Source organism: Anarhichas minor, unplaced genomic scaffold, assembly GCF_050575085.1.
Source record: "Anarhichas minor isolate MPS153535 unplaced genomic scaffold, ASM5057508v1 ptg000033l, whole genome shotgun sequence".
In the NCBI taxonomy this organism is placed as follows: Eukaryota; Metazoa; Chordata; class Actinopteri; order Perciformes; family Anarhichadidae; genus Anarhichas; species Anarhichas minor.
The window spans coordinates 9095738-9122828 of record NW_027466479.1 but is presented as its reverse complement, the minus strand read 5'-3'; the positions used below and the strand labels follow the sequence as shown (position 1 = coordinate 9122828).

At 46.2% G+C, this 27091-nt stretch overlaps 1 protein-coding gene across 1 annotated transcript in view; it reads left to right on the top strand.

Moving 5' to 3' along the window:
- Window positions 1-27091, top strand: part of LOC142965343 (RNA-binding motif, single-stranded-interacting protein 3-like) — a 256699-nt gene that overhangs the window by 132228 nt on the left and 97380 nt on the right. Inside the window, exon 6 of the mRNA XM_076106256.1 lies at window positions 4207-4298. Within this exon, the coding sequence (XP_075962371.1) occupies window positions 4207-4298 (92 nt within the window). The remainder of the gene's footprint in view (window positions 1-4206; window positions 4299-27091) is intronic.

Sequence of the window (27091 nt, the reverse complement as noted above, 5' to 3'; positions counted from 1 at the left end):
ACTTCACATTCAATTACAAGAGCCACTATGTCTCAAACCATATATGGATATTTCAATTTTACATACAGTCTTTTGCTTGTATATGTTAATGATATACAGAAGTATGAAGTATATTTCAAATAGATGTATCGCAAAAATGATACATGCGCTAGCTGATATCATAAACAACTTTATCTAAATATCTAATAAGTAGAGGTACATTACAGAAAACCCTTGAAGTCATAATCAATATTCAATCTGTGAGGTGGCGGTGGATCCAATAGGGTTCCGTCCTTGAAAGCAAAACATCCAAATCACCTCTTCTACGGGGGATTCACACCTTTTCAATCCCGGCAAAATTCAACAGAAAGAGCTGCTACTGGATGATTCATGTTGTTGCTTCTGTATTCAGCGATATGAGATTTCAGGTAAATATGAGTGGACCAGGTCTCTGAGCTTTTTAACTCCTTTGTATAGTAGAAATAACTCACATTTTCCAAATTACTCTGGGTAATCATAGTGATACTACAGTTATAACTGTGCTTATAATGTCTACAACTCAAAGTTGAACTGAAGTTAATAAATGTTTGCTAAGAGACCGGTCTATGCAGAATACACACTTGGTCCAACTGGTAATGACCAAAAAGCATTTAAGTCATATTTATTCTGCAGTGACAGAGGTGACACAAGCAAGCTAAGCTAGCTGGTGTCCAATATCCGAGTGGAATGCAGACTTAACAGCACAGTGGGTCCTCCCAGACAGTGACTATTAATGGGACTTGTGTCTTAAGTTGCTAAGACACATAACCAAAAAGAAAGGTAAAAAAATCCTAAATCTGAATATATCTGAAGCGTGTAAACCTACACTTTGCTCTTTAAACTGTGAGGATGAGCCACTTAACGTCTATGGTCTGTCACAAGTATTGAAGCAGAGGAGCTCACACACACACACACACACACACACACACACACACACACACACACACACACACACAGAAAGATTCAGAATGTCCCATAACCTCCACAGCCATTCTGTCTGATAAAAGCACAAATAGACTCACGCTGTCTCCATGTCTCTCAATGATTATGTTTTATTTCAACAAAACAAGCCTTTAACAGTTTTGCCCCGTGGCTGCGGATCAAACATGCCACATTATACAATCATTATGCGTATATATTTCTGCTACAGTAACTGCACAGGGGAAGAGCAAACTGGAACTGTTACTGGAGGCAGCTATACAGCCGAGTGTCGAGCCAGCCCTCCTCGGTGCATTCAGCTGACTCCAGATAGCTTCCCTCACGCTGCCTTTCTTTTGAACCCGCCCTTTCTCTCTTTCTCCCTGCCTCCCCCTCACCTCTTCATCCATTCAGAGCTGTCTGAATGTAGGTCAGCCTTCTCTAAAATCCTCATCCTGCTGAAAGTTTGATAAGTGCACTCCAGGTGGTAGTGGGGTGAATATTAAATTTGTAATTGGGGGGGGGGGGGTCCCAGGTATATTCAGATTATTAGAGAGAGCCAGCCGTCGCCCAGAGGGCCGCGGTAACAATCGGTGTGGTTCTCTTGATGTGATTTTAATATGTTCTTAGATCTGCAGAGAATCATTTGTCCGTTTTGTTTAAACCCAAATCACCCAAATTACAAACAACAACAAAAAAGCGCTTATACCTCTGGTCGTGTGTAGCCATGCAGGTAGATCCATCTCTGGGTTTTCTGCCTCCGTCTCGGTGGAACTGAGGTGAAAGGCGTTTTTTGCGGTGCTCACAGCGTTGAATTGCATTTAAAAGATTCAACAGCAACATGTCTGTACCGCCTAAACAGAGAAACACGGACATGTGACAAATTAAAGGGACAACCCTGAACATAAAATGGGTTCCATACGAGAGGGGTCAGTGAACAACAATGATGTGAGTAAAATGCTAAAGCCTTCACGGCCACCAGAGCTCACTCTCACTGAAAAACCTCAGCAGTCTGGGAGGACTGGTGGCCGGAAAACTTTCCTCTGCTGACTGACAGAAATGTACTGGACGAAAATTGATTTCAAGTGGGCTCCGTGAGGAGTTTACGGAAAGACCAACGGTGTTGTTTCCATGTATGGATTGATAGATTGTATTCAGCGTTATGCCTAATGTGGAACAAAGTCCGATGCGAAACAGTCGGCCTTACTCAAATGCTGCAGACAGTAGATTTAGAGAAACGAGTGACAAAAACTCTCCAAGAAAACACTACCCACATGGATTGCCCTTGACACGGCGCTCCTCACCACCGCCATCATCATCAAAACACCAAAAGAGGGAATTTATTTTGGCCTGTATATTTTGGTTCCTAGAGTTCAGTCTGTGCCGAGGCACATTTTGTGGTAGCCCAAAATCGAACAAAGACACTTGATGTGATGATGATAGCTTGTACAAAGTGTGGTGGATGGATTATCCACGCTTTCGGTTTCACCAAAGCCAAAATTCAATTCACCTCAGTTGTATTTGGGAGGAAATCTCAAAAATCTCAAAAAACCTGGCCAAAGGAAATCCACTAATGATCTGCATGGTTAGATAGGGCACGAATAGACCGGTTTCTTATTTGATTGAAGGCGACCCTCCAAATTAAAATGCCTTTTTTAATAAACTCTGATGTGAGTTAAGTTTTGCTTTCTTGAAATACTGTATTAGATAAATGTATTGCATTTAATATGATATTAAATGAGCTGCTTTCTAGGTTTATTCATGTATATATAATAGTTGGACATACTGTCGACCTGGTGTCTCCTGTAAGAAGTAATACATTTTTAAAGAAAGGGTACATTTTTGCGTGACTGCCGCCTCCATTTGAATCGTTTCGCTCTCGCTCTTCATATTTCCACAATTAAAGAGCCGCCCCTCCCAGCCCCCCTCTAACAGCTGGCCGTTAATCAGCCCTCGCACTTGATTTCTCTTCCGCCATAGGTTATCATTTTCACATTGCTCCACACTCCTTCGCCGCCAACCGACCACCACGCAGACACACACACACACACACACACACACACACACACACACACACCTACAATGTCTGAAAAAGTGAGATCTTCTTTAAATTTTTTGTGAGAAAAAAAAACGCAGGGTGAGAAAGTGAGGCGTTAACGTGCACGCGTGTGCTCATACGCGTGTTAGCGCGCAGTCGTCTGTGACATGATGGGGTAACCACAGCAGCCAGCCTCCCCCCGCCCCCTGCCTCACACCCATTATCCTTTTCTAATTACACTTTCCCTCTGAAACAGTGGATCATAGGGCACCCATTGACTGCTTTTAATCCGCCACCAAATTTTAATTAACACAGACGTGACCCCCCCGTCTCCGATACATCCCGGAGAACGTCGGGATCACAATAACTCATAAATCACAGCCGCAGATTTCATTCCCTTCCGCTTTCCTCTGGTGATGGATTTCCAGATGGGGGCTGGTGGCTGGTAATGTCTGGGGGGGGGGGGGGGGGGGGGGAGACGTTGAGAGAGAGTGTTTTAGAGACTGGAGAGGGACAAAGACGGTATAAGTAGGTGGACAGAAAGGCTCCGTTTGAGAAAGATGAGTGTTTATGTGTATGTAAGAGAGACGGCAGCATCTCTGGTGCACGCTGTCGACCTTTAATAGATTTGCTACCGAGGAGAGGATTACGCAGGATGTGAAATGAGGCTGTGCTAAATACGCCGGGTGTTGAGGAGCACGATGTGGGCCGGCCAACGTCACAGCCTCAGAAGATCAAAAGGCTGAACGAGTATGAAGATGAGCACATGCGTGCATTGTCCCTTTAATCACGGACTTCTCCGAACATGCGTACGAGTTGTCATTAACCTACAAGTAAGAACAGCGATGGCCTGTGTTCTTGATTCTCACGCTACTCGGCGCGCGTGTGTTTTTGTTTGCGTATCTGTGTGTATGTGTGTGTGTGTGTGTGGAGGTGGAGGTGGGCAGGGTGCTGGGGTTTGTTATTGCTAAATCGCTCATCCATGCTACTAATTAAGATGCATAGCATCCCCCTATGAACGTCAGTGTCGCTAATTATCAAACAATGTAGTGCTCACCAGATATGAGAACTGGCAGCCTCTGTAGTCATGTTACCAACTTATTACTGCTACAATTACCAAGTGCCTGTCAGTCTCCTTGTTAGTCATCGGCCTTCATTTCGTCTCTACTAATGCCTGACTTTCTTTCTTTCTCTCTCCCTCCCTCCCTCCCTCCCTTCTTTTCTCTCTCCAGGCTATGGCTTTGTGGATTTTGACAGCCCAGCTGCAGCACAGAAGGCCGTGTCGTCTCTCAAAGCCACTGGGGTGCAGGCCCAAATGGCCAAGGTAAGGAGTGTTTAAAAACAACTTAGCGCCGCCACTTCCCCTTGCATTATCATTAGCACTTTTGTTGCGCGTCTCGCTCCCTCCGGGGATTTAATACTGTGCACTTATCACACTTCATAGACTTTGATGGATCGGAAAGCTCCCCAAAACTGGTTTTGTCCATAAACACACTTTTATAGAAAGTAATTTTCCGCATAGCTTTGCTGTTTAATGACTAACTCGCTCACTCTAATACAAGAAGGCTCTTAAATGTGGGCTTATAAGTGCGTTTGTATGGCTATATGACAAGCTGGGAGGCGACTGCGGTGCCTGTGCGGTCTGTTTTATCTTACCGGCACTCTGTGACTGGGCAAAGCTGCAGTCTCGCACAATCCAGCATCGAGACTTTGTCCTGCATGCGGGTCCCTCGTTTCAAGCGGTCACGTGGACTTGGTCATCCGTGGGAGCATGTGCGTCCGTGGCGTCCTTCCACGGCAAACGGACTCGGGTGCCAGCATGTGAGCTGGCCCGCCTAGTAGCTGAAGATTGACCAGCCGCTCGTCCCGTGTTGCGCAGTGTTATTAGCCCGCTAAAGTGGAAGCAGATGAGACGAGCTGTTTCAGTTGGACAAAGAGGGCCCCGGTGAGTTGCACAACGGAGCCGGGTTGACAGACACAGACGCACATGGAGAGGTGTGGCTTTGAGTAAGAACACACTGGCCGGGGTTGTGTGCTTATTCACCCTTCAACCTCAGAATCTTGTTGCGGATATTAAGATTGGGACTTGATGTTGATTGTTGCGTATTTGGTTGTCCCCAAAAGAACATCAGTTCTATTATAAATGTATGTCGACCCTCGGTCCAGGCTAGCAGCCGTCCTTTCCGCATCTGTCTTTTCTAAATCTTTCATTCCCTTGCCGCCGTAGCGAGACTCATCACAGACTTTAAGCGCAGCGGGGCTCTCTCTCCGGACATCTATGATAGACGAGCCCACATGGCTAAACCAGGCTATTTCTGTACCAGCCCGGGATTTGCTGCTGTCAGAATATTTGAATAGGTGAGCAAAATGTCAGTAGCATTAAAGCAATGAATATGCTGATGACTATGAGTGATTTTCTCAGCATTTGATCTGATCCAGAAAATCCCCCCCACCCCCACCCCCGCCCCCCTCCTTGAAGCCAAAGAAGCCCCGACGAGACGGAGCACGGCGATGGCGCCAGCGCAGATGACAGAACTGATGATAACGATGAAGGTGGCAATTATTCTGATCAAATGGGATGAGATCTGACAGGAGGAGATGATATTCCGAGCGGTGCTCAGGTGTGCCATTTCTCAAATGCACCATTTGGCCGTTTCCTCTCCCCACCAGTGTCCTCCTTCCAATATTTATAAGAGGCCAGCCTCTCAGAATACAGATAAGACGCCCGTGCTCTTTGCCCGCTTTATTTTCACACCCCTACTTTGCATCGCTCCCCTTTTCTCAGTCAATATGTTCATGAGAGAGGTCTGGCGTCCCAAATCTAAAGAGCTGACCTTTTTAAGGATGTTTGTTTGCATAGGTGTGCGTGTGTGGGCACATTCACAAAATCATTTCCTATTAGCATTTCTGTATAATAGTTCGTTTTTTTTGTGATGATCCATTGTTCTGTTCACACAAATAGAAAGGCCAGCATTCTGTGCCGGAGCTCTGTGCTTTTATCACACTTGTGAGAGACATTAAGGAGTAGTTTGCTTTTATGGACTCCCTCTCCGTCTCTGTGATGTCTCTTTACCAGGTATCACTCCCATCACCCTATCGGGTCCTCTACCTTGCCCCCTCTCCGTTCTCTCCAACCCCTCATCGCCGTTTCCTCTTCACATTCGTAAAAACACATTTGTATTCCCATCCACCGTGTGTTCCCCTGCCAGATATGCAGCGAGTGCAATTTATTCCCATCAATAATTAACAGCAGGCCGTCTTTGTGTCTGCCTACCTGCCAAGGTGTCTCTGACACCCTCCTCTCCGTCATGGCGGAGCCGCGTTCCCCTGGCAGGGGCCGGATGAAAGGCCCAGGTGCGCTTCGGGGAAGGTGTAAATCGCAAAGACGATTGCCAACACCACAGACGACTTCCACAATAAGAGCATTCAGCCTCATTCGCTCACTCCCCCAGCTCCATTTTGTCACATATATCTCTCCACAACAAAGTAATAAACGAATAGCAAGTCGGAGCCAGAGGCTTTGCGCTCATTAAATAAAACCGTCACGGTAATCAAGTTGCGCCTTTTTTTTCCCAGCCTTTAAAACGCTTTTATTAAGGTGCCTTATTTTAAGCACAGCTGCATAGGAGGCACGAAGAGAGAAACCGAGGCGAAGAGGGAAGCGTCACTTGATTTCCTCTTCTTCCTCCGATGTAACACCCTGCTGTCTCTCTCCTCTTACTCCCCTTGGAATTTGAAATACCAAGGCAGCAGAGATGAAACATTGCCTTCCTTTTGTCTTGCCCTCCCCCGGGGACAGTGACAGCGAGAGGGAGGAGAGGAGCCATAATTAAGATACCTAAAGGACACTTCCCCCCTGCACCTCCCTTCCTGTCACTCACCTCTACACAAGTCACAGATAAGAGCACTTAGCATAGGTGTGTGTGTGTGTGTGTTTGAGTGTATATCTGTGTGAGTGCAAGTTTGTGCGTGTATCTGTGTGTGTGTGTGCCTGTATACACAGTACACAAGGATTCTATTTTGTGTGTACATTCACACAAACAAATAGACATTTGAGAGGTTTTTGATTTAGGTCATGTTACCTCTCCTACAAAGTGACATTCCCTTAAGACTAAACTGCACTCTCTCTTATGTTTGGAGGGAATTATATCATTTATTAAATATTCTCTCCCAGGTTACGGTCGTAGTTTTCAAGGTTAATGTTGTAAATAAAATTAAAACGAAAATGCAACAGACTACTTGGTTAGGTTAATTAAAAGATCAGGGAAATAAGTATGGCCCTACATTAATAGTTTAGTTTGTCATTTTGGGTGATTTGTTTATTGATGCCACTCTCCTGCATATAGAGCCTAGCCTAGCTTAGCATTAAGACTGGATGCTGGAAGATTCAACAAACAAGAGTTTGTAAGTGTTTATTACATGCTTGTATGGTGTATTTGGAGAACCAGGCTAGCAGTTTCTACCTCTTTCTAGTCTTTATGCTAAGCTAAGCTATTAGCCTCTCAGGCAAGGCAGATAAGTACTTAACAGAATGTTCTATATGATGTAACCAGAGTGTGAATCATACGATGACAATTCGGGGTAGTCGAAGTCACCTGGAGAGGTAAGGGGGTCCAAGTCTTAATTAGGGGAGTCAGACCCCCCCCCCCCAGCAACTATTTGGTCTACTGTATATATGGCAGGATAATAGGTCAAGACATCTGTATGTCTATCTAAAAACCATCTAAAAACCATAACCATAACACAAAAATGTGTGTGAGAGAGAGAGAGAGAGAGAGTATAGGCACACATTTGCCTCCTCACACCGTGGACTCCCTTCTCCATGTCACTTTGTTCAGGTAGCTTTCCCGAACTGTGAAAACTGACGCGTGGAGCAGACAGAATGATAACAGGTAAACGCCGCGTCGAGCTTCGCCGATGCAAACCCGTCAACCAGCCGCTCGCCTCACTCTCCGCAGGCTGCCATTTTCCCCTTGAGCCAATCAGACTGAATTATGGGAAGGGCGCCCTCGATTGTGGTGTCTGTGTCGGAGAGGTAATTCCGCCTGACAGCTGCTTGCTTTCAGACAACAGCCAGTCTTTATGGAAATCATCCCTCCCTTTCCTCGCTGCAGTCGGCTTTCTGCTGATAACAGCCCGGATGAAAACAAAGCTGTCCTTTTCTACTTTTTTTTTTTCTCTCTCTCTCTTTCTCTGTGTGGAGAGCCAAGAATTTGCAAAACAACTCTGTAACATCATATGGATTCTGACAATGTAAGCCCTGCTTTGATGTTACACACGTTAGGGCCAATATGAGCATGAAGCTGACATTTGCTGTCTTTGGATCGGACCAGAAACTCTGTGATGCTTGTGAAGATGCATGTGGTTTACCTTCAAAGCTAAAATTCCTTTTTGTTTCCTTCCACTGTATTTATTTTATTATTTTGTTCTGGAAGAAAAAAAGAAAATCATGAAATTAGTAAGTTTCACGCTTCCAAATGTCACACAAAGACGGTGCTTTTTGTCATTTGACTATGATATTGATTTTGAGTTTTTTTTCCCGATGCCTTGATTTGAAGCCGCGGTGGCTCAGTGCAGTGTGCCTCCTGGTTCCAATGGCCAATATTTATACGGTTCACAGAAGCTACAGGCAGACAGAAAGGCGCTGCTTGCCCTTCACTTCCCATTACAGTGGGGGAAATTATGCTAAAAGCGTCATTAAAGTGCCTCCATGAAGTGAATCCCAAATGTTTATGATAACACAGCGCTCACACCGGCCCATCAACCAGTAGTCACCAGCGGATGCTTCAGACGGTTTAACGGTGTGAAGTGAACCGGAGTGTTCGGTCCTCCCGCACCCTCTCATTTATTCTCACTACCTTTCACTTGCTCCGTCTCCCCGGCCTGTCTTCTCCTTCCTCTCTCCCGGGGAAGATTTCCTGTCAATATTACATTTATATTCATGCGAGAAGCACGGATCCCCCTCTGGGTGGTCTGCAGTCAGTCAGCAGTCTCCTTATTATGCTTTAAAGGTGACTCCTCTGATGCCTTAGCTCCATTCACACCCAGGACCCCACGGTGCGGCTCAACACAGGGTGACCTCTGGGCGATGATCAAAAGGGGATGGCTGACGGTGCCGTTACAGTTGGTTGCTGACAACAGCTAAGCCCCCCCCTCCCCCCAAGCATTGGTTTAATCTGGGGAGCACATAATAGGGGGAGATGCATTGTATCGTGAGTACAGCGGGATAATTGGACAGACTTTGGGGGATACAGGTGCTCTCTCAGCAGCATCACTCACCTCTCCGTTCGATGTTCGCCACCTTGAACGCCATGCCATTTCCCCTCTGACATCCACCGCGGTGTTCGTTCGCGAAGCATATGGTGTCAGAGCGCAGTGCGGCGATCAGCACTTCCTCCCCCCCCGAAGCCGCCATCGACAAGGGCGTCCTCGTGATTATAGTCGCTCGCACGCAGCTCATTTCCCTCCACACTGGAATACAGCGCGCAAGCATCCCAAAGATGCTCGTCAGCACGTAGTGTGTATGCATCGCTCCGCTCGTACTCGTAGCTTCATGCGCTTTGCAATGGCGACAGCATAAAGCTAATCATACTTTACCTACGTATAGGCATCCTGTTGATCCCCTATTCCCTTGGCTTGGCTTGCTTATGTTTTGTTTTCAATAAATCAGCAGATAAGTTTGTCAGTTTAATCAATTTTCCAGTTTTAGGATTGAGTTGACCCTGTTTTTTCAGTGTTGTTTCAACAGGCCTGAGACGCTACTATTTTGTCCCGCCCAGCATAAAGGTAGGCACATGGACACGATTGAAGGAAATGGTTGAAATATCTGCAGTGCAGTGCAGACGATCTCACTCATGGAAGGAAAAAAAAGAAAAGATACAATCACTTGCCAATGTGTCATTTGGTAGCTGCGCCCCGGCTGAGCACACAGTCCCCCTCCCCCTTGCTCCTCCCGCAGAAGTGATAGTTTTGAAGGGCAAAGCCGGTGAGAGTGAGACGGACCATCTGACGAGCGCCGGCTCCCGAGCACCTCCGTTGGCTTCCGCTGTCTCCGCCGTCTAATTACGCTTCAATCATCCGCGGGAGCTCTGCGTGCGGTAAATTATTTCGCCGAGCAGTGCGGAGACGTGCCGCCGAGCTGCGAGCATGAGAGGGAGTGAGAAACGGAGGCGAAGTAGAAATCAGTGAGAGCTGGAGTGGAAAAAGAAAAAAAAGATGGAAGCCAAAAAGGTTGGGAAAGAGTGTGAGAAAAATGAAGTTGAGAGGGAGACAAAGAGTGAAAGACACTGCGGAAACGGAGAGGGCTGCCAGCCTCAGACGGCCTGTACAGCAGGAGGCCGGCCAGCACTAGTGAACAAAGTTACAAACTTATCACTAACGAGAAAGAGAAAGGACAAGGATAACTGGCAACAGACAGCATCCGCATAGCTAATCCTGCAGTAGATGCTGCTGTGTGAAACTTACACAGATAGAGGAATCATGTGGGTATTATTGCAGTGTCTGCCTAACACTTACAGTCTGTCATTTGGCTCTTTTTTGCATGTGGTGTTATTGGTTTCCACTGTAGCAGCAAAAAAGGGATCTAATTAAAGTACAATTTAGAGCGGCTGTATTTATGTATGTGTGAATACTCTCTGTTCTGTTCCCAAAATGTTGCTCCAAAATAGCCTTGTGTCGAAATGGTAGTGTTGAAAGAGAACAGCGAAGGCCTGGATTCTCTGTCAATTTCACCGCTGCCGTGCTGGCTCTGAAGCAAACATAAATGTGGCTCTGTAATGGCCACAGTGTGCAGTTATTAGAATGCCTTTGATGTGGCAACTGTGCCGACCTGCTCGCCGTCTCCGTGAATTGATCTGGCTCAATTAGCGGGGCCCCGCGAGGGACGGCGTTCAAAGGGCCGGGGTTTCCAAGCCCCGCACTGACACACAGGTGAAACGCCCCCCCCCCCCCCCCCCCCCCCCCCTGCCACGGGTTGATTTAGGAGAACAGCACTCCTCACCACAGTCAACTCACTCACTATCTACTGGACGTGTGCTCGTGTTTTTAATCTTTACGTGTGCGCCGTACACCATCGCCCTTCCTCTTTTCCCTGATTCAGCTGACCCATATCAATTTGTCTTCATCAGTCACGCCAATTAACTCTGGGATTAGATTCCTCACAGCCAGGCACCCCCGGCCCTCCCTGCATCCCTCCATCCATCCCTCCATCCATGCGCACTTACCTCCGCCATACAGTGCTGTCACCGCGCACAGTACTGATGTTAAAAACTCAACAGCCGCACCGGGCCTCTCAGCATTCGGGGCTACGAGAGCAGGCTGTCGATGTACATAAAGCGAGCGCACTGAGCACCTTTCTTTCAATGCATTTTATGTGTCAGAAATACTACTTCAAGGCTACTTACCTTCTATCCCCCGAGGAACTGTAATTTTTACCTTGAGTGCTGCTCATGAACCCTATTTTTTTTGTCAGCTCCTTTGTGCTGCGTTCGTATATCTGGCATCGGAAAAACATAAAGAAAACACCTGCCTCATCCACCTTAACACTAAACAAGATGGTGCACCGATGGATGGTGGCAGAGAGGACAAGACAACGGCACACCTGCTCTCACACACACACACACATATATAGATGGTATAAAAGAAACCGTAAATCATTAGATTACGTGCAAAGATGTGGTATCACAAAGCATGTGACATGTATGAGAATGCATGCATGAATGCAGCAGTGATGAATATTTTGACTCCTCTCTCTGCAAGCTTTCACACAGAAAGGACAATCAATACGCTTTTGCATAGTTTTGTATTATTTCTACGATCCACTTTGCGACACCAAGGCCAAGATGCTTTTTTTTTTTACTTATTCATTCATGTATTCATTTTAGTGATGTAAAACTGCCAGATTGGCAGAATCTGGCTGTTTGTTGGCAGATTTGAGGTACTGAACAGGTAGAGCTTTAGTAGCAGGTTGCACACACTGCAGGAACACTTGGTGCAGTGGCTGTTGGATCTTTTTTTATTCTAGTATATCAAAGATTTGTGTGTTCTGTGAATGATCTCTGACACGAGGGATGAAAAAATCCAACAGACGGTGACAACACTAACGTGAACAAAGATGGCAGACATTGAGAAATGCTTACAAAGAACAGAATTCAGTGGGACGAGATCGGATGCTTTCTCGTATTTCACTAATTATCGGATGTTTCATTTTGAGCACGATGTGATGAAACTGAAGCATACAGTTCCTGTCCTTATTACATTGTTATATATGCTTGTAAATCAAGTGTCGTGTCTTAATACCACTTTGAAAACTACACATTTAATTAAGGAACAAACTACATATTTGCAGCCGCAGTACTTTTTGATAGTGTGAACTATTTCTACACGCAGAGAGACTCAAAGTGACTAAATGACAGGACCACGCATCTTTAATTCACCAGAAGATTTCATTTGATTAATGCAGCCTTTCTACCGCAGCGGCACAAGTCTGTATGCTAACTTTAAGCCACTGCTTACATCCAGTCGCACGCTTGTGTGAGTCCACATTGGCACTGAGAGTCACTCCACATAGATCATGTTTAATGGTAGTGCTGGGTGCTGCAGCAGATCGGAGCCTGTATCAGTGCTCACACTTAGAGCTCTGCCAGACATAGCTGCACTTCAACAGAGTGGCAAAGTGGGAGGTGCTGTTTTCCCAATTCTATGTTCCCGTTTCAGTCGTTTTTTGAGACGGTATCCTCGGTGTTACTCAACTTAGAAACACGGGACTCTCGGTCGGATGATGTAGCGATCTCATAGGTTCATGTCAGGATCAGCCAGTTTGGATTATTTCAACTTTTTTCCTGTGTTTTTCCGTAATATTCGGATGGCGGACAAGTTTAAATGAAAAAATACCCATGAGCCTCGGCCACCGTTGCCATTGAGAAGAGGCCGGTCAGAGATAGTGAATTTAAAACGCTTACTTGTTACAGTTGACGACAAAAACAAGGCGTTGAATTCCCCCACAATTGACCCAGGGTTGATTTAGTTTCCACACACTGTTAGTGGTGTATGTAAGAGTATTTTAAGCTCGGCGATCTACTTAACTGGACTTGTCTTTTGAATTTTTAGTAAAGAACCAGATAATTTCTGCAGTTGATAATGTTTTAAACATTGTCAAAAATGAACGAGAGTTTTGTTCTCGGAACCAGGAGCGTTGGAAATATATATATATATATATATATATATATATATATATATATATATATATTACAGATAGACAGATGGCACAATGTACTTTTTTAGGATTACATGTATTTGTAAAAGAAAGTACAATGTAAGTACTTTTATTTCTGAGTATATCTATAACTAAAGTGTTTCCCAGCAATAAACACAAGGTGAAAGAATCGGTTCCCAGCTAATATTAGAGATAGTTTCTCTTTTATTCACTTATTAGCCTTTATCAGATGAAATACATATCAGTTCCTTCTCTTTTAGCCAGCTGTCCTCATATCATTAACTACAACTTCCCTTATTACCACTCCCCTCTCTTTCCCTCCATCCTCACCCTCCTTTCTCTTATGCACCCCATCGCCCTATTCAGAGATTTCTACGGGCTAGCCATGTTAAATCACACCGACCGTTTCCATTTGCAGTGGCTTCAATCATATGTGAGTGGTCTGCAGCGAGTCCAGGCAGAGCAGAGCAGAGCAGGGCTCTGTCCTGCTGAGGGTTGATGAACCAGCTCTCTGACACCAACACAGTGCCTCTGTCTGCCTAATGAGGAAGAGCAAAGCCAGAGTATCGGGTCCCTTTTCATCCCTTTCATCTCACTGACACTGCTCCCACGAGTCCCTGTGTGTGTGTGTGTGTGTGTGTGTGTGTGTGTGTGTGTGTGTGTGTGTGTGTGTGAGTGTGTGTGGACACGGCCGTGCAAGAGATAGATAAAGACGGGCAGAGATGGAAACGGAGACAACAAAACATCAAACACCCTTGATGGTGCGAAATGTTTTTTTTGGCTTTAATCCGACTTACATCTTTTATTGCATGTCAAAGAGATAACGAGAAGAAGAAAATGCTTTGTCGCTCTGCTGAGACACATAGGAGGGATCTCTGCCGGGTCTCAGAGGCCTAAAAGGCCGCGGTCAGCGCAGTTTATCTAAGCTCAGAAAGGGGGCCTAGACCTCAGGACACATATAGTGTATGTGCACACACACACACTGGAGGGGAGGATGCAGAGGAGAGGAGACACAAAGAGTTGAGCTGAAAGAGGGCTGGCGTGGAGGATGTTTTACCTGCGCAGTTCTTCCTCCAGCGTCTGGATGGAGTAAGAGATGGTCAGCAGTTCAGAGGGAGAAACTGAGAGGAGACGGGTGGATGTACGGCACACGGGCGTCTTGGCCCCCTCTGAGGTGATTTCACATCATTGCAGCCTCTCCTCCAAAGTCTTTCACATCAAAAACAAAGCATCGGCAAATTTCTAAAACCCTACTCCTTGGTATTTTAGTGTGTTTCCGGATGACAACAACTTTGCAATGTCTCCACATGCTCTTTCTCTGCACATTGATTCACATCGACTCTCATCTAGAAGTCACTAGATTCTCCGCTGCCCTTTTTGTGACTCCACACTGTCAGTGTTTTGTCTGCACGCGTTGCGCCGTCTGTTCTGCGTCTGCCTGCTGGTTCGTCGTGTCGTCTTGCTCTTATCTCCTTTCGTCTTTGTGATATCTGTCGCCGTTTCTCATTCCTCCACTCCCAAGCTGTTGTTCCGTCTCCCGTCACTTAGGCCTACTGTGTGTTTGATGTTTGGCCCCAGTGCTGGTTTTGTTGTGCTTTGCTTGTGATACCGGGGCATTGTTTTCGGTGTTATCTCCGTATCCCCCATGCCGTCTTGAGGGGCTGCGTTGGCGTGAGGGTTATCTCGCTGCCGTCTCTGGTTTTATCCTTGCGTTATCTCGCGGGTTATCTCGGCGCTGTTGTCCTCGCGTTATCGCGTGCCACGATCAAGGTGGCGACCTTTCTCTCTGACAGCATCTTAAGATGCTCCCAGGGACGTGTCGGCGGCTCCTTTTTTTTAGCTTTTTGTGACTGTCGCAGGTATTTATGGTGATTTCTTTGTGATTCTTTTATTTCACCTTTTTATTTTTGTGGATGCTGGGTGTCAAAATGTTTGAGTTGAAGTTTGTTTAACTTGCATGCTTTGTTATCCCGCGTGCATGCTTCATAGCGTTCGCGTGTACTTTTCACAGGAGTCAAACGTGCTTAGCTCTAAGGAAACGTCTCCGCCAGCGACTGCGATCCGTCTGCCGCCATCATTTGTGTAGGCCTGTGTTTACACTGCTTCAAGTCTGTGTTGCTACATTTGATTCGGCGCACGGTATGATTCATAGCAGATGGCTGCCTTCCTCCTGGAGGAGCGGGACAGCCGAAGGAAGTCAAAACTGAGAATGGTAGACGAGATAGAAGAGGGAGGCGAAAAACCAGGGATGTGATTACCATCAAACCGTTCTCTCCGTTGAGGGAGCATCCATCCGCATCTGTCTCGCTGCTCGGTGTGTGACATAGATGCAAAATGTCTCCCGGGCTAATTTGCGGAGCAGTACGCGCGCACTCTTCACAGATTCATTTTGAAGTCAGCAGTCAAACAGATTCAGCTCGTTTGCCTTCGTCTCGTGAAATAAGACTGGAGACCCCTTTAAATATGTACTCCGGGCTGATTGAACCTCAGTCGATCTGCTAATGCCTCTTTTCCTTCCCTTTTGCTCCTCGTGCACTGTATCTTTTTGACAGTGAAGTTAACATCTTCCTCTGGTGTTTTATACACTTCTTTTACCAGATATCTAAACAGCCTTTGGCCTCCTCAGTCTCTGCTGGTCCTCATGAGAACGAACCAGGGATTTGTATGTTTCCATTGCGCTGATATGGTCCTCACTAGAGCAACCTCCAGACCGCAGCACTTTTTTAACAGGGCACGTACACCTCGCAACTGTCAGGGGAAAAAAGGGAGAGCTAGCAGGTGGGGAGTCACCGGCATCTTGAATAATGATCAGCCGCTCTTAGGCCCCTCTGAGACATTGAGGTAACATTCAGGGATGCGCTTCGCTCCCTATCTGGACCGACTGCACCTCGATTTGTACCAGCTGTGTTCGGAAGCGGCCCAAACTCAAGAGGAAGTGCAGTTTTAGTGTTTTCATAGAGCAGGAAACCTCCTTTCCTGGAACGTCATCTTTCGTAAATGTTTAATCCAGGAAATAATTAGAGTGGGCGGCGTCCTGTAATATTGTTGGGTGAAGAATATGGTACATGTTTCACCCTCAGCGTGTAGGATATGGTACGTTTCTGGCATCACCGCCTCCAGTTATCATAGTCCTGAAACAAAAGATGTAGAGGACGTTTACCTGATGACTGTTTCTGATCAGCTTCTCTTAAACGTCCTGTCACTGCTCTTCACATATTCTCTATTGGTTTGTACTGATTAACTGAGGAACCTAGATATCTCTGCACTGTGTAATGATGAATCCAATTCACTTGCTGTATGGGCAAATTTACACCTCAGCACTGACATATGTTGATACCACTGTTTCCTCCTTCATAGCTACCACCCGCTGTTAGTTTGTAACATGAATTCACATGTTCACTTTCGCAGTGTGACTGTGAACTCTGCATTCAAATGTAAATGAGCTGCTACCATCTGTAATGGTTTTAATATGTGTGTTCTGACTACATAGCACACATTCAGACATCATTGTTGGATCCATGAGGTACAGAGCTACTGTCTTTTGTCGTTCTTGTTAGACGGCTATTGTACTTTTTTCCAGGGAGGCCAGTAAAATCCCATAATCTATACAATAGCTACTAGAAAGTATGATTGAACTTTATATCATAACTCTTGTAGCCGTGTTTGGGCTATAACTCACTTTGGGCTTCATGGAACAAAATTCTCTTAAATGTATCTCAAACTTTCTTTAAATTTTCTGTTAAGAGAACGAATAAGAGAAGTCAACACCAGATGCACCAATCGTTCTTTAACCATCCAAACCTGCTCTTACCCAGAAGCCTGGTATATGCCCAACAATTGGAGAGATGCCACCTTAAAAAAAAAGTCTGTAAGAAGAGAAAGAGCTTCAGCAGGAGGGAAATTGAGGTACTGGTAAATAAACTTCAAATTTAAAATTTGTGTTTCTTTGTGTACTGTAAAAACAGTTTCTTTCTTATCTGGGTAAGAGTGCTTTCAACCACTCGTAAAAAATGTTCTCTGACCAAACAAAAGAGCAAAAGTAAGAAAACATTGGCGGATGCCAGAAGCCAATGGAAAGAAATAAGGGCAGGTCGTGGATACATACAAAACAGAAGAGGAAATGTGTTCTCATATCGCTTCCTGCATGAGGCCCGCTGAGTATTCATCACATAGTAAGACATGCATGTCTTTGTTTCATGGTTTAAGTCGTTGCATCTGACTTCCAGGAGGAGGACTTCTTTCACCCTGATAAGTCAGTTTTGCAATCCCCATGGAAACGGTGGAAAGCTGACAGCCAGTGTTGTTGTTGTTGTTGTTGTTGTTGTACCTCAAGTCAGAGGGGGACGGGGAGGGGTGGGGAGATGCTACAAGAACCAGAGGAAGTAGAGATGTGACTCCAATCAAATTATTGGCCAATCAAGTCATAACGTGAGTAATTCAAGGCTTACATCGACGGCCCTAATCACATTGCCCGTGCATTAGGGGTTCAAAGGAGGGCTCTTAGCGAGCGGGGGGTCTTGGAGGGGAAAAGGTGCTTTGATGGGAGACAAGAGAGATTTGCTTTTGGTGGAAGTGTGTGTGTGTGTGTTTGTGTAAGACTGACGAGCTTTAGAGGTTGTTGAAGTGAAGCCTGCCTCTCTACCTTTTGGAGCAACACTGTAAAGGAGGGACGGCCGGGCTCGGGGTATTGGGAGCTTTACAACGCCTCTCTGTCGCCATCTGTTTCAGCGCCATTGTCCAATGGCAACATCTCTCATTTGCCCAATTATAGAGGAGGATTATGATGTGTTTGTTTCCTGCCCGTGGGCTCCCTGGCCACATCTGACTCATGTTTTAGGCAGAGAAGTATCATCTATCCTCTAATGAGTCCTGCCAGGATGGCTTGTTATTTTTTTACCCCTTAATGGAATTTTTCAACACACATGGTATGTACATAATAATATTGCACGTTATTTTTGTGCCACATCTGCATGCAGGCAGCTGCAAGATAGTCCCGAACCCTTCGCTGGTGATATCTCTGATGCCAACACGACCCGGTGTGACTGGTGGGGGGGGGGCAGCTCGCCCGGAGAGCTTACACCTGGAAAAACTTGACTATGTGGCCAGCCATTGAACGGAAGGCGCTCCAACAAAAGGCCGGGCCCTCAGAAAGCTCTGGGTTTCCGGCATCTGATACTGGTGTTGAGTGCTAATCGTGCTCAGTTTCAGCATCCCGGGTCCTCAGAGAACAAAAAGAAAAGAAGAAAAGAAAAACCCTGGCATGTTTCTGTGCTGATTCGCATGTGGAGGGTTCCTGAGTTAGTGACACCCCCACCCTCAAACCCCCTCACCCATACATATAGACACTCGTATACACTCCAATCTCCCCCAGCGTTAGGGGATCTGAATTGTCGAAACAGCTGCCAAGGGAACAGCTTGTCTCAGAGAGAGGGAGAGAGGGAAAGTGAGAGAGGTGGGTAAGAGAGAGAGGGAGCACCGGGTGGGGGGGGAGGTAATCAGTTTTTGGAAAAATACTGCCTCTCCATCCCCTGCCAAGATTTAGTTTGTGTTGTGGCTTTTCTTTTTTTCTTCTTCTTCTGGGCCAGCGTAGCCCTGGCACTGTGGCTCCAGCCTCACCGCGGTTAATTCAACAATGGGGGGGTCAGGTCATAAACTGTCAAAAACACCAGCCAAACACAAGTGTGTCTCTTTCTGTGTGTGTGTGTGTGTGTGTGTGTGTGTGTGTGTGTGTGTGTGTGTGTGTGTGTGTGTGTGTGTGTGTGTCTATGTGCGACTACTCTGGCAGTGCCGACATGTTTTTCCCCAGTTTCAGCCATATGCTTATTTGTGGGTGACAGTCAGGCGTCCATAAAAAACGGCTTATTGTTGTGATACCACAGCAAGTATCCATAAGTGAGCAATCCCCCCCCTTTTTTTTTGTTTTGTTTAGAGTGCTGGCAATCTGCCTCCACAATATTGTGCCATGTGTCCCTGTTGTTCGCCCACACACTTACTCTCAAATCTGATGCCATCACAACTGACTGACTAAAGCCATTGTACCAACAAAGCACCGGTTGAACAAAAGCTTCCGCGCGGTGGATCGAAGTTTGACGCGCGCCGTAGAGCGAGGAGGAATCAACAGGAGCGTCCTCCCCTTCCCCCTAATAAAGCTCGTCAGCTCGAGAGGAAGTGACAGGTTCAACGGCGTTCCTGGTTAGCACAACAACCTATGAATAACCTCATCTCATAAAACATATGGCCCTTCCATCAAGCGTGCCGCAAACAAGGCCGCACGTGTGAATTAGGGTGTCAATCAAGGAGGAGCTAATAGCTGCAACGCTTTTAGTGCCGCGCCTTGAATATCAACGTCTATATTTTGCCAAAGGAGTTAAGTATTTAACAGTCATTTCTGATTAAAAGATATTATGTGTTATCTTCAAGTGCCAATTAAACAAGAAATAAAAAAACAAATCAACCTTAAAGACGAGCAAGCAATCAAGTGGCTGAAACCATGTGTTATGATACTGACAACGTATTCCTGCATCTCGTCAGCTGCATATCGGTAATGTATATTACAGTGGAGATGTTTTCTCCAGCCTGTAGCCTGGGAACCAGTTAAACATGTTTGACTGAATAATCCCAGAGCCAGTGCTCACCGATGCAACATCAATTAGGCTCAAGTGAAGGGTCGATTAGTCTTCAAAAGGATGGAGGGGGACTGCATGTGAACCCGCTGCCTCCTCCTCCCCGGCTAGAGTCATTGGGAAGAGACAGGAAGCTGGGGAGGGAGGGGGCAGTGGCCACCACAAGAGAGAGTTTGCTGTTTACATGCCGTGCAGATGTATACAAGTGTCTTCTGTCAGCCTTTTAATCGCTTTTGGAACCTTTTGAGATGCCGTAGAGCAGCACGGGGAATAGCTTTCACCGTTTTAGGGAGGCACGGGAGGAGGGGGAGAGGAAGGAAGAGATATGATTCAGACGCTCTGCTGGCTACTGTTCACCCCCTACTCCTCTCCGTTTTCCCCTCTCCCTTTCCTTTCCTCTCTCCTCTCTTTGCTCTCTACAAAGGTATGTTTAATACATAAGGGTCTAATTGCTATCACAGCTGCTGCTCCATCGTCTGCCTGTCTGGGTTTTTGCACCGGGTACTCCATCCCTCTTCTCAGGAGAGAGGACATAGTAATGGGCCTCCTCTGCCCTCAGGCTTTACCCTTCTTTATTATCCTTTTCTGTATTTTTTTTCTTGCCTTTCCTTCTCCAATCATTCACCCTCCGTTTCCATCCTACCTTGTATTTTACTATGATGAGGCACAAAAAAGTCATCGCCACGAGAACCTTACTAGAATTGAAAGGGTCGGTTTCAACCAAATGACTCTCTGCCTCGTGAGATTTGTTCCCGTTCAGCCTGGAGATCTACATTGAGGTGGGGCACTGATGTTGGGCGATAAGGCCGGGGCCCATTATACCCAATTTGTAACATGCAAGTTGTGATTTGCAACATTAGAACCCGGAAATTCCGGTTCCCTCGTCTCGTCTCTGTGACCGTGGTGTAGTTTGTTCACTGCCTATTGTTATCTTTTTACTTCTGCCGATTGCATTCAGCCTTCAAAAAAATCATAAAAGTGGTGTTCATTTGGGAAGATAACCGTGCTCTGTGTCACGGGTATTATTGACGGACTCCCGGTCATATAATAAAGCTCCCTTTTACCCAGTTGAAAGGTAATCACTGGTTCTGCCTCTTCGCTGTTTTTCACCACCCTGCCAGCTCTGTCCTCCTGCATATGAAACACAAGGCAGCTTCTCTCACTCTCCCTTTGGCTTGCTCTCACGCTCTTCCTTTCCCCCGCTGCATTAATGGATGCAAATGGAGGCGTGTGCGGGGGAAAGGAGCTGACATTTATGCCTCTGATTAGAACATGCAGCCCCAACGCTTTGTAATTGATTGCAGTCCTGGACAGCACACACTCACACATACCCTCTCTTATAGACCTGCACCGCTTTCAGCATCTTATTAGTGTGTGTGTGTGTATTTCTGACCCACACTCTTCCAAACACTTGGAAGACGGGCAGAGCACGCACAGTTGCTCATACAGTTATGGTTTAAACACACACACGCATACACGCAAACACACATAGTCTGCCGCACTGCATCCATTTGAATAAGAAGCTTTTTAATGGTTGCTTGGTTCAACTTCAAGGCCAAGTCATCGTGGAGAAGCCGAGCTAACACGAGCGAAGACGTTGAGCCGCTTCCTCTGGATCAATGCGCGGCCGTGACCCTGCGAACTAGGATAATCCTGAAAAGCGTGTCAGGGGTCAGGGTGATGAGGTGAAGTCGGAGTGATGGGTCGCAAAGTTCACTCCAGGAGGAGAAAGATGGAGCAGCTCAAATGTCCGGGTCGGAACGATGAGAGGATAGTGTGTGTATGTGTGTGTGTGTGTGTGTGTGTGTGTGTGTGTGTGTGTGTGTGTGTGTGTGTGTGTGTGTGTGTGTGTGTGTGTGTGTGTGTGTGAAGACAGAGAAGAATTAAGTTGAGAGAAAGTAAGGGAAAGAAAAATGGAGGTTGTGTTTGTGAAGAAAGGAGTGAAAAGAAAACACACGGTGAAGTGACGCGAGAGAGCGGTGAACGGAGTGTTGTGTCCTTGTTTTTTTTATTTCCGGAGTGTGTGCGCACGTGTGTGTGAACCGGTTGTTTTGTGAAAACACGCGCACGCCCGGTTGAGTGCGAGCTCATTTGCTTGTGGTCGCGTTTGCGTTCGGCCTGCTCACTCGCGTGAATCTTTGCAGGCTTCCTTGCTGTTTGTGCGCGCCACTTTGTTTGTTAATGTCCGTGTATATGCACATGTACATTTGTGTACAGGTGTGTGTGTGTGTGTGTGTGTGTGTGTGTGGAGTAGCAGGAGAGTGTGGCAAGGTGCTGTACAGTAATTAGCATCATTCTCACCGGGAAAGTTCTATGTGTGGAGGGCCCATTAAACATATTGCAGGGACACAAACACTGAGCCACAGCCTCGTTCTGCTGACTATCATGCCTCTCCTCCTGCAACACACACACACACACACACACACACACACACACACACACACACACACACACACACACACCAACACAAACACTCCTAAATCATCTTGGCCTGCCAGCTCCGGCACCACGTACAGTAGCCCTGCACACACTTACCAGCACGAAATGAGTCCTCTTCAAACATGTCACTCAGCATAAATTAGAAGACGAATACAGTGACGAGGCTCTAATACAAACAAAAATAAACACTGTTTATCATAAAGGTATACCATAAAATATCCTATCCTAAATAACCTGCAGTTCTTTGGTATCTCATAGTTTGAATTAATATTGTAAAGATTTATTTCCAGGCTAAAACAATATCTACCTCTTTTTTTTTCCACATATTTAAAGGTGGGCGAGATCACTTCATCCCTGCATACATACCCACACACATTAAGAGACACCCTTAAAGATGACACCATGACACACACACACACACACGGTTGAGCGGGGGTGTACAATTCTGCCGCGTTAGCTGGCGTGCAGTGTTGGTGCTAATGAAGCTCTCCGTCCACATAGGCTGATAACTTGCTGATGACTCGATACTTCTGCCAGAGAGGTCTGAAGCGCAGTTTGAATACTGAAGCAGGTGTAGCCCGTGGTGGCTGTGTGTTATTAGCTGAGGTGTGTGTGTGTGTGTGTTTATATTTCAATGTAGGCATGGAGGAATAACAGCCTGCATACATTAAGGCGTTCCGTATCATTCCCCTCAAAAGTGGTGTAGTTGTTATTTTACGGTACCTAATCAGTGAGCAGTATTTTGTCCGCTTTTTTCTTTTTACCTATTCAGTTTTTCAAAGACAGCAATTACTTGTATTCATTGTTAGAAACAGCGATGTCAATTCAGTTAACTTCATGTAAGTGGAACTCCGTCGCTTGTATTTATTTCACTGTTTAATTATGGTGATATTTAACTCACCACCTCCACTGCAGAGATTTTAGACACAAACTTCGCCAAGAGCATTGTCATTCAGGGCAAGCCCCAGTTTTGAATGAGGGATATTATTTCCCTTCAGAGAAGTTCAAGTGCATTAAGCCCCAAGGTGGCAAATAATTGTCAATGTTTCTGTAGGTGTCAGTTCCAGTCTTTGTCATCCTGTGAAAAACACCACGTGTTCTTCCTTTTCCGCCTCCTGTCACAGCCAGTGAGGGTTGTTGCTTGACTTGTTTGTTGCACATCTGCTTGTCATCTCACTAGCCATGACCTTACTGAAGTGCTTTGTCATTTAGAAGTGCACACGCACACACACACTCACACACACACACACACTCTTACACAACACACTGAAGAGACATCACACACCCACACGGGGGCAAACACCCCCTCCACGTCCCCTATCCCGCTCAGGGAACAGTAATTAGTTAGTGCCCCCAGGACTGTGACAGGCTCCTTCTGACAAGAGGAAAGGGCAGGGTGACATTTTTGGTCAGCAACGCGCCGCGGTCGTCGCGCCGCATACTTCACAAAATTACCAGAGGAGTTGGGAGTTCAATTCTCTGGGCCCCGGTCGGTGCTGATAGAGCTCTCAACCTTTTCAGACAACACACATGGATGACATGCTGGCGTGGAAGGGCCCGGCGCCGTGCGTCCCTTGGGACGCCGACACCTCATCTTCTTTGTTTAGGCTTTAACGGCCTTTGGGAGACACGAGCGCCTCCTAAGCACCATCTATAAATGATACATTCAGCACTTGAATGCTCCGAAGCTGATGAACTCGCACATTTGAGTTTTACAGCCTGTATGTCTCAAAGTTTTTCTGTCTTGATTTGGAAGACTGGGGAGCCACATTAGTTCCGAATGATAGTGAGAGCAGCAGCAGCCCTAATGCTCGTCCAGAGAACAAATAGCAATGAGGGAAAGGACGATTGGGGGTAAAATGGCCGCGGCACAGACACTGATATAGGAGGACACAGATGGTGACGACCTATAAAAAGAGGGAGCTGCAGCCTGTTAATCTTATCTTAATTTTTCTCTGTTAATAAACAGAATCTTAATGGTTGCCGTTAACCGGAGCTACTTCTCCTTGTAAAACGCCGCCGTTCCCGGCAACACTCGCTCTCTCCCTCAGCTCAGAGAGCTTTAAACACACTCAACCTCACGCACCTTATTGCCTGGGCTTTTATGGCCGGCCACGCGGCCGTGACGGCTGTCAGTTTAAGATTTATTCTCTGAGCAACTTTGATGGATGAGCCAAGATCATGACTAACTGGCTGCCCACCAGCTCCCGAGTCCCATGACCTCATCATCAGCAGGCTGGCAGGGTCTCGACTTTCCGTCATGCCCAACCAATTATTTGGCCTCCGTGGCCAATGCCATCTTACCAGGCCCTCCGGTGCTGACTCTGGTGGCTCGGAAATTGTTTTTCTCTTGCCCGCCTTCCCGTCCATCTACACTTTGTGTCGCACATTCCGTCAGAGTGACAAAAAGCGCAGCTGCCTTTCGACGCAAAAGCTTTCTTTCGAGTGCTCTCCAAAAGCTGGGAAAAGGGTTCAGCTTCTCAGAAAAGTCCTGAGTGGGCGACGCTTTTCTCTGCCAGCCAGTCATGATTAATGACTGAAGCAAATATGGACAACGTGGCAGGGAGATGCAGGTCATTCTTGTCCGTGAAATAAATCTTGTTGAAAGGGAAACTATCGCATCAGATACAAGAGATATAACGGCTTCTCACAAGACGCACTTCAGGCAGCGCACGCAACGCGACCACTTAAGAGAAGCACATTTTGTTTTGTTTTGTTTGAGAAGAGGAGAATTGCATTGACAGTTTCCTTTCATTCTCATCCAGACTGAATAAGCCTTAACGTTTCTTGAGATGCTACGTGTCCTGCTCCCTTTGAGGGTTGTAGACGTAGCTGAGATGCACTGTGATGCGTTCATTCATCAGATTTTCTCCATACTCTTACTTTTCATGTCAAAGATCTAACTAACCGTCACTGATCTACACTGTATCACTGCCCCCCCCCCCCTTGCTGTATTGTGACCTTGGCCTCCAACTGAGGATTTTTTTTTTTTTTTTTGATTATATATTTTAGATTTCCTGAATACACTCCCTCCATCATTTTCTTTCTTTCTTTTATCAGCAGTTTCTTTCTTCGCCTCTGTCCCTACGCTCCATACCTGCCTTTCCCCTGCTCACCCTTTCCTTCCTTTCCCTCCCTCCGTCCCTCTCCACCTCCCTACTGCCTGCCGCTCCCTGACAGCTTGGTGTGTGTGTGAGTGTGTGAGTGTATCATCCGCTGTCGGGCAGAGGCATCATCACATCACATGGCAGGCTGGGCGTCTGACCTTGCCCTGTACTTCTCGGGATCCGCTCTGCAGCCCGGCTAATCCAGCTACCGTGACTGTCTGTGGAAATCTGCTATTTTAATTACCCAAACGATGCATTTTAATCCCACTAACTCAATCCACCGGTGGAGATCAGTTGTAATTATTGTGTGTGTGTGTTTTTGTGCATATTTGTGTGTTTCTGCAAATGCAGAATTGTGTGTATTTTCTCCAGTCAAAGTTTTTATATCTGTACAGAAATGTGGGGGAGTTCTCATTCAAAGGATGTTGGACCGAGCAGCAGAGCAGAACCGGCAAGGACGGAGGACGTCCTTAAAGCTAAATCTGCTCTTTAACTGGATCCTGTGATCTAAATACACACACATGGGCACTAACACAGACACAAACACACATGTGTCCACGACGGGCTCGGATGTTAAGATTTAAAGCGGGCCTGTCTGTGGTGTCTCCCAGTGAAATCTTAAACTGAGAAGTAAACACAGGGAAAACCAGATGGCCACTGCTCTCGGATCTGCCAGTGGCAGCCAGAAGAAGATCCGTGCGAGCAGACAGAAATGATTTACGTGCTGCATCTCTCCGTCCGTCTGAGATGCTATGAGCTCCATATCAGGGGAATGTTTTGCCTTTGCCAAGTTATATGGCTATTCAATTTTCCAAAGTTGACAAAACAGTCACAGGAATTTGGTGGCTACCAAAGTGTCATTGGTGACGGAGATGAAAAATGTTTTTCTTGTAAAACTATTATATCATGTTTTATGTGATGGAGGGCGGCAGTCAAAGCTGCTGTTATAACCACTCTTGCTCTTGTATGTGGGTGATACATCATTTCACATGCATAGAAATAAAAGAAAGGCCCGGTGAAAAGGCTACAAACCCCCCCGCCTTTGCTAAAGTATTTAAGTTTGATTTCACTTTGAAAGGCCCTTGTTCCTTTGAGTTCTCCATCACTATGGTTTGGTGTTTGCTCCAAGTCACAGTGTGAGGCCTGTTCTCTCAGCCCAGACGCCATTTTGGCTGTGGCAGAGGTCTGTGTTTTTCATCCAGGCGCTCTGTGACAGAGTGTAATCACATCTTGGTCTCCTCCTACACGGGACGCCAGACATCACCCTCCGTCAGCCGCAGGAGATTTGTAGGCTCATCATGTTTTGGTCGAAGCAAGTTTTCTATATACCCACTGCCAGAGGGGAGGCGGATTGGATGTGGATGGAAGAAGATGGTGTTGATGGTAGTGGAGAAAACGCATTAAATGCAACCCCCAGCAGCTTTCTTAGCCCCCTTGTTTAGTTTGGACAAATCCCAGAGTGGTTGCCAGCTGCCATGGTGATCTATATGCTGAATTCCTCCGTCAGGAGAATCACCCAACGTCTTTATTTGTTAGGTTTCCAATTACTTTCTGAGTTTTTTTTATCTCTAACTTTTTTTAAATTCGCCACCAAAGACCGCATGGAGAGTGCACTATAAAACTCCACCATACATTCTCAAAGGGTTCATTATTTGGGTTTTTATATTAATCTCTAGCTTCTCAGTTGTGTTCATTATCAAATCCTATCATGAAAATGTTGGTCAAAGTGTTTTCG